Source organism: Periplaneta americana, chromosome 8 (assembly GCF_040183065.1).
Source record: "Periplaneta americana isolate PAMFEO1 chromosome 8, P.americana_PAMFEO1_priV1, whole genome shotgun sequence".
NCBI lineage: Eukaryota > Metazoa > Arthropoda > Insecta > Blattodea > Blattidae > Periplaneta > Periplaneta americana.
The window spans coordinates 85,704,880-85,721,055 of record NC_091124.1 but is presented as its reverse complement, the minus strand read 5'-3'; the positions used below and the strand labels follow the sequence as shown (position 1 = coordinate 85,721,055).

The 16,176-nt window shown below is 35.1% G+C and overlaps 2 protein-coding genes across 6 annotated transcripts in view; both read right to left on the bottom strand.

Annotated features, from left to right (window-relative positions):
- LOC138704844 (uncharacterized) overlaps positions 1-6,918 on the bottom strand; it is a 40,550-nt gene extending 33,632 nt beyond the window's left edge. For all 3 annotated transcript variants that reach the window (XM_069833159.1, XM_069833157.1, XM_069833156.1), the window contains exon 1: positions 6,735-6,918. In XM_069833159.1, the coding sequence (XP_069689260.1) occupies positions 6,735-6,805 (71 nt within the window). In that variant the 5' untranslated portion in view covers positions 6,806-6,918. The remainder of the gene's footprint in view (positions 1-6,734) is intronic.
- A 7,020-nt stretch (positions 6,919-13,938) lies between these two features.
- Positions 13,939-16,176, bottom strand: part of LOC138704841 (uncharacterized) — a 191,000-nt gene continuing 188,762 nt past the window's right edge. For 2 of the 3 annotated variants that reach the window (XM_069833155.1, XM_069833154.1), the window contains exon 6: positions 13,939-14,253. In XM_069833155.1, coding sequence (XP_069689256.1) covers positions 14,149-14,253 — 105 coding nt within the window. In that variant the 3' untranslated portion in view covers positions 13,939-14,148. The remainder of the gene's footprint in view (positions 14,254-16,176) is intronic. The other variant, XR_011333446.1, reaches the window with a different exon arrangement.

Here is a 16,176-nt window from a genome sequence, read left to right as displayed (position 1 = left end):
TTCATTAGTATTACCAGTGGACAATGGATAAGTAGAATTATAAGTTGGGAGCTGAGAAGCGCAAGGAGAGACAAAAAAATTGGAAGATATTAAGAAAGGAAGTAAAACTTTGTTTGAAGTTGGTGTGAAATTGAACAATGTTGGAAAACTAAAAAGTAGCAGACAAATTGCGTCACTGAATGTGTTTTCGAAACAAGAGCCTTTCCAAAAACAGTATTACAGTATTTTCAAAACTCAAGAATGGAGAATGTGTTTCCAGAGAATAGTGCAGTGATTGATTTGTTTCACTCCACATTAGCCAGTCTTTGGGAACACATTCTCCATTCTTGAGTTTTGAAAATAATACTGGACTGCTCTTGTTCCGTCACTTAGAAGGTTATTAGGCAGGTTGGGGGTACATTTTCGAACAACACATTGAATGACACTTACAATTTATTTGTCTGCCACTTTTTAGTTTTCCAAGGTTGCATGTTACTTACCATGACTCAGAGTTACCAGACTCCACTCTGGTGTGGATAAATTTGTTTCACTTGCACATATTAACACATCATTTTTACTATTGTTTGCTTGTTCTGATTCAATACTACTGTTATCAGATTTTTTTCTAAACAGTCACAACCATCAGCATTCACTTCTAAGCATGAACTGTCTTCATTTTTGACAACCTGAACAGACAGGCTTGAGATTGGTTTATTTTCTGCACCTACACAAGCAACGCTCAATTTCACACCAACTTCAAACAAAATGAAGGAAATAAAAATATATTCAGAGTAACAATGTGTCAAGAAAGACTGAGTAACCTTGGCCTCCTTAAACTGGAGAGCAATCTTGCTATGTCTTTAAATTTTGATGATATAATTGATCATTTTGCATCAATGAAGTCAAGGAGTGTTGTTTGTTGACGTTGGCCTGCAAGTCAGAAATTACAGCTGTTTAAGAATAGTGTTTTATGAAAACGAAACGAAACAACCGACAACGAAAAGACGAAGTTTCGTCACGAAACATTCTATGTAGGCCCTACTGAAAAAGAAGCGTAATATATTATGTTAATATGAAGTTTTGCTAAACGTTTTCAATGTTACAAAAGTGTATATTTTTAGATTCGTATCTGTGTGTGGGGTTATCTTTTATTTATTTTGCAAATAATTATTATCGTCAGAATAATTGGTAATTTGTCATTTTTAACTTTTTTTCAACGGGGCCTGAGCACAATATTGCACAGGGGCCCATAAATCCTGTCGGCGGCCCTGCTACTAGCCTATTAGGCCTACTTACTGTCTTTTAAGGAACCCAGAGGTTCATTGCCGCCCTCACATAAGCCCGCCTTTGGTCCCTATCCTGAGCAAGATTAATCCAGTCTCTATCATATCCCACCTCCCTCAAATCCATTTTAATATTATCTTCCCATCTATGTCTTGGCCTCCCCAAAGGTCTTTTTCCCTCCAGCCTCCCAACTAACACACTAAATGAATTTCTGTATTCCCCCATACGTGCTACATGTCCTGCCCATCTCAAACCTCTGGATTTAAAATATTCCTAATTATGTCAGGTGAAGAATACAATGTGTGCAGTTCTGTGTTGTGTAACTTTCTCCATTCTCCTGTAACTTCATCCCTCTTAGCCCCAAATATTTTCCTAAGAACCTTATTCTCAAACACCCTTAACCTATGTTCCTCTCTCAAAGTGAGAGTCCAAGTTTCACAACCATAAAGAACAACCGATAATATAACTGTTTTATAAATTCTAACTTTCAGATTTTTTGACAGCAGGCTGGATGATAAAAGCTTCTTTTTCATAGATGTGTTAATAATCACATCTAGCTCTTAAATTGTTCAGTCCCCTTAGTATTCATCGTTATCTTCAATCGTAGCTAAAATAATTCATTGCCGGTATTACACATGAGTCTATTTCGAAATCTGAAAATATGAAACGTGAGTGATGGTATATATTATCGCAGCGGTCTCATGCTTAACATTCGGCAGGTCTTTGAGCGGCCTCGTGAGTATATAACATTCAGCAGATCTTTGAGAAATTTAATTGTATTATTGTTTTCACTTTTTTATGTCGCCGCTACAATCACTCGCCTCAATTTCAATATTGCAACCAATAAGCTGCTTCCATTATAAAATGTCTAATCCACGTGGACTAAAACCGAGGTTGCAATGTCTTGTGCTGAGGACGAACATTAAGGTATGTGATTAAAAATTATTAATAAAGAGTTATTATTAAGAGTTAAGAATGTCAACGTACTCGTATATGAAATAATAATAATAATAATAATAATAATAATAATAATAATAATAATAATAATAATAATAATAATAGCCATTTAACAATATAACAAGCTATGCTTATTCTTATCGAGGAAGTAGACGTGACAACATGACGCTTAGAGTGAAATCTACAGAGCAACAATCGGACGGCAAAATTATGTTTTAAAAGCACACCGTACATTATTGTATGATGCCGGCATGTTAAGCATGAGGTTGCAGCGATAATAGCGTGAGTTAAAGGCTGGTTCACATAAACAGGGAAGATGGTAAAGATGCTGATGGGATAGCTCACATGACTCCTGGATTCTTTGTGTCAATTTACCTAGTTACAGAAACAAATATAAGCTAAACCCAGTAGCCTACTGTGGTAAGCTAATCTAGAGGCTAGCAATATAGTGTACCAAGTTTAACAAGCTAGTCTTAAAAATTCCAAGAAACCTGTAATTTAATCACTATAATCATGGTTACCAAAGGTAAAGATATACAGAGTTTGAAAATAATAACATGAAGAGTAGTCAACTCAAATTGCTTTCATGTCGCTTTAGAATAGGCAATGAGATTTATTTTCGTTTGTTTGATTGTCATTTTATTGGTCCCTATACACCCGACAAAAGCCAGATATTCGCGGTTTCTCAAGAATGAAATGCACCATTTAATGGATGATGTAGGTACTTCTGGATATTATCTGCAGAATGTGGTACCTGCATGATGGGTGAGTTCATCATCATTTGAATCGCCGTTTTCTGCAAAGAAGGATTGGTCGAGGGGGAATCCACTCAATGACCTGCCTGATTGATTTCAATCAAATTGATTTTTATCTCTGGGGAATTTGAAGTTCATAGTTTATATATGACTTTTGTACTACATAATGTTGACGTTCTGAAAGAGCGTACATATTCTAAATGGACTTGAACAAATATACTCCAGAGTTTTCAAAAGAGTAGGCCTATGTCAAAGCATGGAAAACAGGCTCAGGGGATGCGACACAGGAGAAAGCAATTTTTGTAATAAGTTTTTTTGTAATAAATTGCTTAACTTATAGTAGTATGAGCTTGTTTGTTACCAGTAAAGTACCGGTAACATAAATCTTAAACCAAGCATTATCTGAATCATGTTCATATGAAAATTTTTCAATGTTTTCTTGTTAGGAATAAAACCCCAAAATAGGTCTATTTGACACTAATTTGCATACATCTTATATTATAACTTACTAGTATATTATTAAAGAGGTAACAATATTATATACCTATTTCCATATACCGGTACACTAAGAAGAAGGCATAAAATAGGAAAGATTGGAGAATGCTGGGTTTGCAGTGAAAGACCTGCCCTTGGGCAGAAAACTATGAATGAATTTCCTATACAAAAATCTAAAAAATCAAACTCATGCTTCTCCTAATAGTACCGTAACATATGCTTAAATATGGGTAATAACTAGACCACGGAACTTTATGCACTAAAAAAAAAAAAAAAAAAAACCTGAAAATATGCAACTATGCAGTAAAAATGCGCTAAAAATTGAAACATATGCAGTACAAACTACAGTTAAGAGGTTCATTTGGTTTAATAATATGATATAAATGAAAATAATGATTTAAAGTAGCCTAATAATTGTCATTAAGCCATCATCATTTTTACTAAATATTTGTTTCTATAAATGAATTGCTTATTTCTAAAAGGGGACAACTCCTATTTTTCAGGACGAAGAAAAAACGTGGCAACTCCCGGAGTTCTCCCTTGTTAACATAAACGCACATTTCAAGTCTCCTATCTACACGCGAAAAAGTGCTGGAGACGTCCTAGTTTAGCACTAATCGATATGTTTATTATCGAACAATCTGAAACCAACGAAAACAGTATTTTTCATTTTTGCGGATTTATCCCCTTTTAGTAATAAGCGATTCAAATGTATTAATTACTCATTTTACACACACAGTTGAATTGGTACATTTTTAATCTAATTTTCCAGCTTTTTTAATTTTCTTTGCATTTCACGTAATTATTGTGGCAGTAAACGAACGATTTCTACAGGTTCTCTACTGTGAAGATTCTCCTCTTATATGTTACCTGTACAAATAGTTTAAATGCTCAGAATGATTTCGACATCACATAATGTGTCTGGTGCATACTTGTAAGCTTGGTTGTGCATTAAAATTCATTTAAATTAAAATTTACACACCACGTGACTTCACTGTCGAAGATGTTTAAATGTATTCAGTTTTGTTTCGATGAAATCTGAGTGCACTAACAGCATTGTCGTCGCAGAAATTTCATGGCCTCAACAATAACTTATGTGTGTTCGCGTAGGCTTCCGCGGCTGGTGAACATGGTGTGTGAATAAGCTTCAGGGCTTCTACCGCGTTTCTTGGTGTTATTGGCTAACGTTTCGACCGCTGTGTTGTGGCCATCTTCAGAGCAGTTGTTGGATAAGGAAATAGTCTGCCAGCTCTTATATATATATATATATATATATATATATATATATATAGTAGTCTCGATTGGGGGGAGTACTTGCTGTGATAGGAGAACCTTCCGCGGCTGGTGAACATGGTGTGTGGATAAGCTTCAGGGCTTCTACCGCGTTGTCTTGGTGTTATTGGCTGACGTTTCGACCGCTGTGTTGTGGCCATCTTCAGAGCAGTTGTTGGATAAGGAAATAGTCTGCCAGCTCTTATATATATATATATATATATATATATATATATAGTAGTCTCGATTGGGGGGAGTACTTGCTGTGATAGGAGAACCTTCCGCGGCTGGTGAACATGGTGTGTGGATAAGCTTCAGGGCTTCTACCGCGTTGTCTTGGTGTTATTGGCTGACGTTTCGACCGCTGTGTTGTGGCCATCTTCAGAGCAGTTGTTGGATAAGGAAATAGTCTGCCAGCTCTTATATATATATATATATATATATATATAGTAGTCTCGATGGGGGGGAGTACTTGCCGTGATAGGAGAACCTACGACCTATCACAGCAAGTACTCCCCCCATCGAGACTACTATATATATAAGAGCTGGCAGACTATTTCCTTATCCAACAACTGCTCTGAAGATGGCCACAACACAGCGGTCGAAACATCAGCCAATAACACCAAGACAACGTGGTAGAAGCCCTGAAGGTTATCCACACACCAATAACTTATGTGATTTTATTGTCACAGGTGTCTAAGTCTCATGTTAAAATGGAAAACGACTTAACTTGTACACCAAGGAGTAGTATCCATTGTCATCCAAGCAATTTCAGTAATTAACTGATTATTGGTTTTATTTCTCACATTTTTTTTTTGGCTTAGATGCATTATAGGTACTGTCAGCCTATTTGATAATTTCGATTCATATTCTTATCTGGAAATTAATTTTATTTGTTTTTTGTTCATGGAACACAATCGTATATTAAGCTTACTAATATCATAAGACAAGTATTTCCCCAGGACCAAAAATAAAATACAAAGAGTACTGCTACTTCTGTTGACCTTTTTTTTTTTAGAAGATATACCTAGGCCTATAATGCATCTGTTCCTATATTTCTTAGAAATAATTCTCATTTTTATCAGAGAGAAATTTTGAAATTAGATAATAAATCGGGGAAAACAAGGAAAGACTAATATACGAATTTAAATATGGAAAAAAATATATAGGCCTATATGCATTTAAAATGGAAAACTCTCGAAATATGCATTTAATATGCAAAATAAAGTTGCCTTTATTCGAACGTAAAAATCATGATTGACAAAGATACACTTTTACCTTTTCAATATGCCAAATCAATAAAAACATGCAATTGCATGAAGTTCCGCGGTCTAATAATAACAAACAAAACATTAGTTTGCAGGCCCCTGTTTTGCAAAATGATTCTTCCAAATCTTCATACCAGAGATCTTAAAAGTTTTTTGTATATATAATAAGTAAATGATTGCAGATAATTGAGAGCAAACATGGATCAGTGTTACGGTACTTTTTCATCGCCTCATTTCTACAGCCGCAATATAAATACAATCTGTTATTACAGTATGCCATGTTGTTACAATTCCAGCATGATTGTCTTCTATTGAGCTTAAATTATAATATACATTTACGCTTCCGAACATGAGCAATTAAATCTTAATTTATAACCCTACGGTAATACTGTCGGTAAAATATAACAAATTCAGACATTTCCTCCTGTCATGAAAGAAACCAGCTGGTTCTGAGAAGCTCTTAATGTCAAAGAAGTAATAGCGCCGAATCCGAAAATGGGGCAAGCACTGCCTTATGTTTAGGTCTATAATTTTAGGGTTGACAAAAGTGACTATGTTTATGCCTGTAATCTTACACAGCTGATAAACCTTACAGTTTCAGAATACGTGTTCATAATCTAATAAATAATATAACGAATGATGATTAAAAAAGGCTCTACGTAATCTAAACAAAGCTGGCAATCACAATAAGGCCATGACATTCTCTTGTTCTGGTCCATCGTACCTTGTCTGAGGTTGTTCCTTCGATGTAGCGGGATTCTCCGCGCTAGAAGTTTCAGCAATTTCGCCATTCATGTTGTGGTTTTAAAAATTATTAGGTTGCAAAATACTTCACTAAAGACAAAAATAAATAAAGAAACGATTTCTAACTATGTAACAAAATGAAATAATTAAGTCGCCATTATTGTTACTATACAGCCGTGTGGTAATAATTTGAACTAAAGAGTGAAAGGGCTTTTATCGATACTCCTACACGGAAGTTTGAAAGAAATTAGCGGTAAATGTGAAAATTAACATCTCTTGAGTTGAGTTAGGGTGAATAATGTTAAGTTAAGGGTCCTAATTACACAAAATAACTTTTCTTTTTTCAGATACTTCATCAAAACCCGTCTATTTTAAACCTATCACAATAAGGCGCTTCTTTCTTTAATCGTCTGCCTAACATCTCTTTCATTAAGTTTGTAATTTCGGATTCCATGTGAAATAATATAATAATTTATTGAACCGAACTATAGACTAAACGTTTTCTCTTCAATTCAAACGTGCCATGACAGCTTCTACAAGGTGGAAGTTTTTGTTGGAAAGTTCCTAATTTTTTACATTCATTCATGACCATTCATGCGCTCGAGGTTGGGTTCGATTCCCGTTTGGGCTAATTACGTGATTGATTTTTTCTCCGAGGTTTTCCCCCATCTATAAGACAAAAGTCAGGTAATCCCATGGTAAATCCTCGTCCTCATCTCACCAAATATCTCGCTATCACCAATTCCATCATCGCTAAATAACATAGAAGTTGTTACAGTGTCATTAAACAACAGGATAAAAAACTTGTTAAGGATTTTTAATTGGTTTTATTTATATTCACTGTAACTGAGAGGTCATTGTTCGACTGTCGACATTGTTGTTGATACATTGAATTGCTACCATCTACTGGCAAGTTTGCGAATCATTAATCTGTAGACATGCCCAGATGAGAGGCTCAAGGCAGGATCATCGACTGTGTGCCAGTGTCCACCATATACAATCAATAAGGATTTATATCATGCGAAATATTATCTGCAAGTATGTAGGTGGTAAAAATGGAATCATTAATCTGTAGACATGCCCAGATGAGAGGCTCGGACCGTGTGCCAGTGTCCACCATATACAATCAATAAGGATTTATATCATGCGAAATATTATCTGCAAGTATGTAGGTAGTAAAAATGGAAACCAATAGTATTTACAATTTTTTTTAATGACATGTCGTCATTAGTCACATGATGACGCAATACGTCTGGGAAAAATAAAAGGCTGACCTACATCTCCCGAATATTCCAAACACACTCACTTCTCAACTCTTCTTCTCCATCATCAAGACATGAAACCAAAGCTCGAACCTCCTAATAAATGTATCTTCCCTTTCCTAATAGGAGTTCAGAAGAAGAGTTGAAAGCAACTGGAGCTTAAAACAAAACCAAATCATAAGACCCTACAGGCATCATCGGTCCACTGGTGATAATGACATAATCGCTCGTTCGCGAATATTTATGAGCCTTTCAATTCTTGACCGACTCGCTTCTCACCTTTCTATTATAGCCTCAACTCTTCACAATTCTCTCCTATAGCATTTCCACCTTCGATTCCCTCCTATTCCTTCTAGCTTGCCTCGGCCACCAGTTTCCTTGAAAACCCCTCTGTGTGGATGCCGATTCCGTGCTATTGTTAGTGGATCTCATTAGCAAAAAGTAACACTATCCCCCCTCTCGGTGGTCGTCGAATCGCGATCCATTTGTCTGCAGAACTTCTGTGATCGAAGGTGATTCACGATGGTCGTCGAATCATGGGCCATGTTTCAAAGCTTCGTTACTCGAGAACAGTTTCTCACCCACTTCCTGTCTCTCAAATTCATACCCGCTAACATCCCCTAACAGGGCAAGCGTCATTCTGCCTCCCAGGCACTCTCGTTACAAATCACTTCTTCCATTCCTAGCATCCTCACATATTCAACTTAGGTCTAATTATTCATAGGACCAAATTTCAATATTCGAGGTTTCCACAATGGCACTCCTGTTTCGCCTGTCCACGAACCAGTGAAGAAAACTAAGCATTTCAATCAATCACAGTTTCTGTAATCAGAGTTTTCCCTTTCTACATCATTGCATTACCCCTCAAGCTTTGGTCCTCTTCTCTGTCTTTCCCTTCTGTCAACCTTGACTACAGTCAGCAGAGGTAAGCAACAGAGTTTTGCACACCGCAGGTTGGTAGACCCCGAATTTGAACTCAGAATATGCCAAATGCAAGTTCAGTGTGTTACCACTGAGCCTCTTACTTGGTGTTAAAGAACTGAAAGGCCGTAAAAGATGATTTTTAAAATTGGGTAACAATATTAAAATTTTTTGCACCATTTTTTCGCATAATTTGATTGCCCTGAAAAAAAAATAGTAATAAAAAATTAGTTGGTAACCACGAAATACTGATAGTCTTGCATCTTCTGCTAATAAATTGCAACCTTGTAATCTGGAAGCCAAAAATATTATTTAGCTCTAGATTTAGATCTAATAAGGCCCAGTTTTCTTATCTTATACTTTTGTGCCCAAGTTACCCACTTTCGGGGAACTATCGTATTCAAAGTACGTAGCTCCTTGTAATGATCAATTTACGTCTTCTGAAAACTGTGGTGAATGATCAGAGATAATATCTTTGGCGGTTTTGGTACAGGCAAGTCCAAACTGTGGGGAACTAGAGAGATGACTGAAAGAATATTTGGATAGGAAACTGCATTTTTCTCTTTTGAAGTCATTTCTAGGATTGGTTGTGTTAAAACAGTTTATGCATAACTAACATTTCTGTATTTATTTCTTTATACAGATTTGGTTCGCAGCTTGCAGTGAGCACTTCCTTTGCCATTTGCTTCCCTCTAAAGTAGGCGCAGGCGCATGTGAAAATTTTCTTCTCAAAATTTTGCATGGCATGGTCTCGAGGAAATTGAGAGCAATCCAAAACATAAACCACTTTCTCATCACGGCTAGCCATGTTGATGGTAATTTGCATCATCTTTCAGCTTAAGTGAGATTAATTAACTTATAGTATCTATGTTACTGTACCTATGTTATGATTTACCTGGCTCAGGAATGGAACGACAGTTGTTCTCTGTGTTTGCATTAACATGAAAGAGATGTACTGCCACACATTTATTAGTGTTTTTTTTTTTTTTTTTTTTTTTTTTTGCAGAATGTGACTCTGCATGTATCCATTCTTGATCTTTATATTTTTTAAAAGTTGTTACCACACTGACACAATCGCAGTCGTTTTCATTATTTCTAGCATGAGAGTGTTTGTCTGTTAGTAAGTTGTTCTCCAACTCCTTTCACATGATTTTGTTTCCTGATCATGAAAATTCGCGGGATTCTGTTCACTGTCTGTTGACAAAAATTCGTCATATTTTTACGACAGACAACAATGTTGTTGTTGCTGTTGTTGTTTGAGTTGTTTAGTAACGTCACTAACCAACGAAGTCGTCATGATATTAACTAAAGTGCTCTAATGTTAACGTCTGAGTTGATTACAGAACTAATGTGGGTTCACTATAGGTCCAAAACATTTTAGCTAATTTATTTTTAATAAATACTCTTTTAGAGATCGAATTAAATGTGTATTTTAACATGTTAATATTTTATAAACAACCAAGAAATCTCCTGGCCCCGACAACATTCATTCCGAATTTTTTAAACATTTGGGGGAAAAAGCCAAGTCTGTACTTTTATCCATTTTCAATTTATCATGGAACACCTCAATTCCTGCAGCTTGGAAGAAAGCAATCATTGTACCAATTCATAAAAAAGGGAAACCTGCTCATGATGTTCATAGTTATCGACCAATAGCACTATTAAGCATGATAGCAAAAACTATGGAGTCAATGATCTCCAACAGATTAACTTGGTATTTAGAATCTCAAAATCTTTTATCACCAAGACAAGCTGGCTTTCGACAACTACACTCTACTAATGAACAAGTCATACGCCTCGGCCAAGAAATAAAAGACAGTTTTAACAAAAAAGAAGATACCTTGGCAATATTTATTGACTTTCAATTAACATATGACTCTGTTTGGAGAAATAAATTATTATTAAAAGTCCAGAAATTAGGTATCTCCAGCAATATGTTCTGATGGATATCAGAATTCCTTAGTCAAAGATTCATTGCTACTAAATTCAATAGCTCACTTTCTAGTTACAGACAAACATATCGAGGTCTACCCCAGGGCACTGTCCTCAGCACAACTTTATTCAGTATTTATATTTATATAAATGACTTATCCTCTCTATTAGAGGAATCAAACATGAAAACGGTGGTGGTGGTGGTGGTGGTAGTGGTAAATTTATAAATGTGCAATATACCTATTAAATAATAATAAAAAATTAGTGAAAATAAATCTTGGTGCGAAAATAAAATAAAAAATAAAAATTTGATTTCTTATTCTCTAAGAAGAACAACAATGCTTTCTTCAGACTAGTAGGCCTAATTGGAAATATGTTTGGCAGCGCATCTCTTCAGAATTGGAATTTACACATCACCAAAATATGTTGTCTGCAGAGAAGTTTCAACCACAGTCTAATAGATACAGTCACGCAACTCATACGTATAAAATATGCCAACATTTGACAGCTGGCGCGACAGTAGCCCTCTAGCGGCAGGCAAGTTAAAAATGTGCACACGACATATGATAACACATCAGAAAACGGGTTTTGCGTAATTTATTTTATATTTATATGCTATACAATAAGTGTATATGGTTCTTATTAATTCTACTTTAGAATCCTGGAAGAATTTCACACGCAGTTAATCTACAAGTTTCAGAAGCTGGGAATAAACGTAATTCTTTCTGCTCCTTACAACTGAATCATGGCCCTGATCACGTATCATGGTTTGAAATAATATAATATTGTTCGTTGCGTGGTCGGTTAATTCAATTCATTCCTAAATATATTTATGAATCATTGGAACTTTGTATTTCCTGTGAGAAGAGTAAAAATTAGTAGCTTCAAAATTGTAGGGAATATCTCATAGGGTACATCGCGTGGTGAACTCCTCTCCCTATTTCCTGAGAAATTAACGATTTTGCATACCGCAAATTGGGGTAAACTCGGCCGCTGAGGTAAACCTGAAAATATAGAAAAGGGGAGGATTTAAACATTAATATGAAGTTCATTATTTTTCCATTTCTTAAGAACCGGTATTTCCTTTATTATTTTGAGTCACAAATAGTGCTGATGTTATGGTTTACATGTTTATGGGAAGTTTACCGCATTTTACATTACATTTCCAGTTTTCACATATAATGCCTAATTTTAATATATCCTACCTACAGTATATAATACGTAATTTACATGCACTTACTGTTAATATGACGTAGGTGAGAACAAATAAATGAACACACAATTTTGTTGAAAAAATTGTAACTTCAACTCAGAAAATGTAGGCCTAATTTTATTTTCAGAGCAGAAGTGGTGTAAGTCAAAAATGGGTAATGAGGGGTTAAAGTAAACATTCTGTAAAATACAGTGCAAAGCGGCAGTTAATATTGAATGTATTTAAACTATTAACAGTCAGTGAATAGCACGAAGGATATATTAATTGCTACTTTGCGCTGTATTTTACAGAATTTTTACTTTAAACCTCATTACCTGATTTTGACTTACACACTTCTGCACTGGCTGGCTCAAATAATCACTGGGAATGTAAAATCAACACCAATAACAGTCATGCAAATTATTACAGAAAAGATTGCTTTTTATATTAAATTTAAAAAGGCTCTTTTATTTCTTGAGAACTTAATACGTCTGCCATATGAATCTACACCAACACATCAGAAATTTATCGACACAGTCTGGATTTATTCAAGAAGTGAATATTTTGCAAAAGGATTTCTATACTCCATGAATTCTTGCAAAATTAACACCATGATACCTACTTGAATGCTATATAACATTCAACTTTTGAAAAATATAAAGAAAAAAACACGAATACAAAAATTATGGAATTACTTGCATTAAAAACTGTAGATATATTATCCAAAATAGGAATGGTTACACATTTACACATATGATGTCTGCAAAAAAAAAAATAATACACTGTAACAGGTATTTACTTTGTTTTTATTTAAACTGTCCTTCCTGACAAACAAATAGGTAACTGATAACTAATAAAATAATGTTTTATAGAACACAATACGTAGGCTACCTACAACGTGGATTATTGGTTATGACTGAGTTATGGTTTTCTCTTGGTCTTTAGGGAATCTGAAGAACGACAAATTCGGAGATTTAAACTTGTTGTTACTGCAATTTTCGTCATTGCACACATTGCCTTTATTCCGACGCATGATTAAAACGTTATTATAACATCTCGCATCCCTTTAAAGCACGTTTTGGCTGTATCAACCCTATGACCAGTGCCTTCCCTGCCACTTGGGCGCTAGTGTCGCGAATGTTGGCAAAAAAAGTGTTGAAGTTGCGCGACTGTATATATTAGACTGTGGTTTCAACTATGAACTTACAGCACATATTGAACTGCAAGGCTATCAACATGTCAGATAAAAGTATTAATAACATCACAGACGTTTACTGGCATATTAGAAAACAAATGGAGAGAATCAAAATATTCTGAAGATTTGATTAATTCATTAATTATGTAAAATAGGTAACAGTCACTAGTTGGTTTCATTTAAGCAAAGCCATTACTTCTTAAGCATTTATAAAAGTGGAATATTTTAATATTAAAAGTTACAGTTCTCTCACTTTTAACAAAACTAGCACCACTCAATTATTAATTTTTTTATCTTAAACTTAGAGGAGAGGAAATTGTCCCCCCTGCCTTCCTAAATGACGCCACTGACAGACTGTGTCGCTGAGATGTGATTGGCTGGTGGGAATGGTTGGAGCTACAAGACACACTCCGAATAAAATTTACAGAACTACAAACATTACCTATCGAAAGTTCGAGCTTAAAAAAAAAGTATGTTGTAAAAAGCCCATTCACAAATAGATCTGTTTAAAAATAAATGTTTCAAAGTTCACACACTTTCCATAATAATAGATATATTCACGTCACGACATTCTTTCTCTCTTCCCATGTTTTTTATTTGAGGGAGGGGACTTTTCCCTGTGGGTACACCATTGAGAATTGTAATCTATAAATACTGGTACTAATAAAATTGATACAGAAAATTGCTTCTCATTGTCAGTGTATTAGCCATATTAGGTCTAACAATGCATCTCAATTTATAATACCAATAACCATTTAAATGTATACCTGTACAAAATAATCTACAAAGAATGTGCTTTGTTTAGAAAATTAACATTATGTTTATTTATTAGGTTTTGAGAAAATTTCACATTTTTAAACCTAAACCAGAACATGATTTTAGAATATAAAATTTAGCATAAAGACAAAACAGTTGACAAACGATGGATAACTGCGAAACCATGATCACAATAATTTTCTTGAAGAAGAATGCCAGAAGCAAGGCAATCCTGTTGGACCTGAAAAGCGAAACAATAAAATGAAATGTTAAATTTAAAGGAACTGTTTTTTGTTTAAGTGTTTATAGGTCTATAGGTTAAATTTATTCACATGGATTTGTATGATGAAAGAATAGTATTGATTGCAAATCCTTGGTTCCTTGCAAACGTTTTTCCTTCATACTGAAAAATTATGTTTTATTGATGTATCTGATTTTGCAACTAAACGCCTCATACATTGGCATATATTTCTCTGAGATATCTATAATCACTGAATTTTTGTCATAAGGTTGACCAATCTGTTTGTTTCTCCTTCATTATTTGTTTCATGTAGTACTTAGCACATGCAATATTTTTTCAGAAGAAAGAAGAAAACTTCAAAGAATAAAAGATGTAGTGGAACAGGTACAGAAAGGAACGAACCTTAGATCAACGTTCATCTTTGGGAAGAGTAGTAAGTACGGTAATGCAGTTTTATAAATCATTTGAAAATTGTATAATGGAGAAAGTGTTCGATGAAAATAAGGCATTGGAATTAATAGAATATGTTCAGACTCCTTCTAAAATGAACTATGGACTACCACGATGGGAGTTAATGAAACTTGCCTATGATTTTACAAGTGTGAATGGTAAGAACATTTCTGAAATCTGGGTAAAGAACAAGACAGCTGGCAAACAATGGTATTATGGATTTATGAAACCCCACGGCAACCTGAGTTTGCGGACACTTGAATCATCCACCCTGGCTCGTGCATCAAATGACAATGAACATAATATGACTGTGTTTTTTTTTTATAGTTTGTGTTCAGTTATGGACAAATACAAGCTCGGTCCTGACAAGATTTGTAACCTAGATGAAACTGTGAATACAACTCTTCATATTATGACTGACAGTCTCATAGCACGTAAATTTTTTTTTATTTTCGTAGGTTATTTTACGACGCTTTATCAACATCTTAGGTTATTTAGCATTTGAATGAGATGAAGGTGTAATGCCAATGAATTGAGTCTGGGGTCCAGCACCGAACATAGCATGTAAAGAAATGAAGCAAATCGGGAGTACTTCAGGGGAAAGACGTGCTAACATAACAACTGTCCTTGCTTATCAGGTAATACAACTCCAACTATGTTCATCTTCTCTAGAGTTAACTTTAAACCTCACATGCTAAACGGGGGGTCCAAATAACTGTGTTGGTACAGCACGCCCTAGTGGTTGGTCAAACTCCTCAATTTTAGTTCTTTATTTGAAGAATTTCATAAAATATACTCAACCCTCTGCAACCAATGTAAGTTTATTCTCGACAGTCAAGAGAGTCATTATTCCTTCGAAGCTTTGAGGTTAGCCAAAAAGAATGGTATATTTTTGTTAACTTTGCCCCCACACAGAATCACAAGCCACAATCACTAAATTGTAGTGTTTTTTTACTCATATAAAACATTTTACAATACTGCTTGCAGAGAATGAATTCTGTCGCATTGTGGAGTTCCAATATCAATTTATGAAGCAGTCAAGATATCTGACAAAGCCCGTTCTAAGTCATTTAGCTCAGTAAATATTCAGTCAGGCTTCAAGGTTATGGTATTTGGCCTTTGAATAGAAACATTTTCACTGATGAAGAATTCATTCTATCCTCAGTAACAGACAGAACACCACCCCCTTCTTTGCCACAGAGTTACTGGTACCTCTAACCGAGAAAATGTCCCACTTTTCCATCATTATCCAAAAATACCTCCCATATCTCTCCACATATGATATGTCCTCATCCTCGTACTGCACCAAGAACGTTACTACAAACTGAGGAAAGAGGAAAGGCAGGTGTCTCATTCTGACTGATGTGCCATGAAGCTAGAGCAGCAAGCAGCCTTGTAAGAACCAATTCTCTGATATAATGGGTATATAATTAAACATTTGTGATTTTGTGCTTCTTATTGTAATACTTCAAT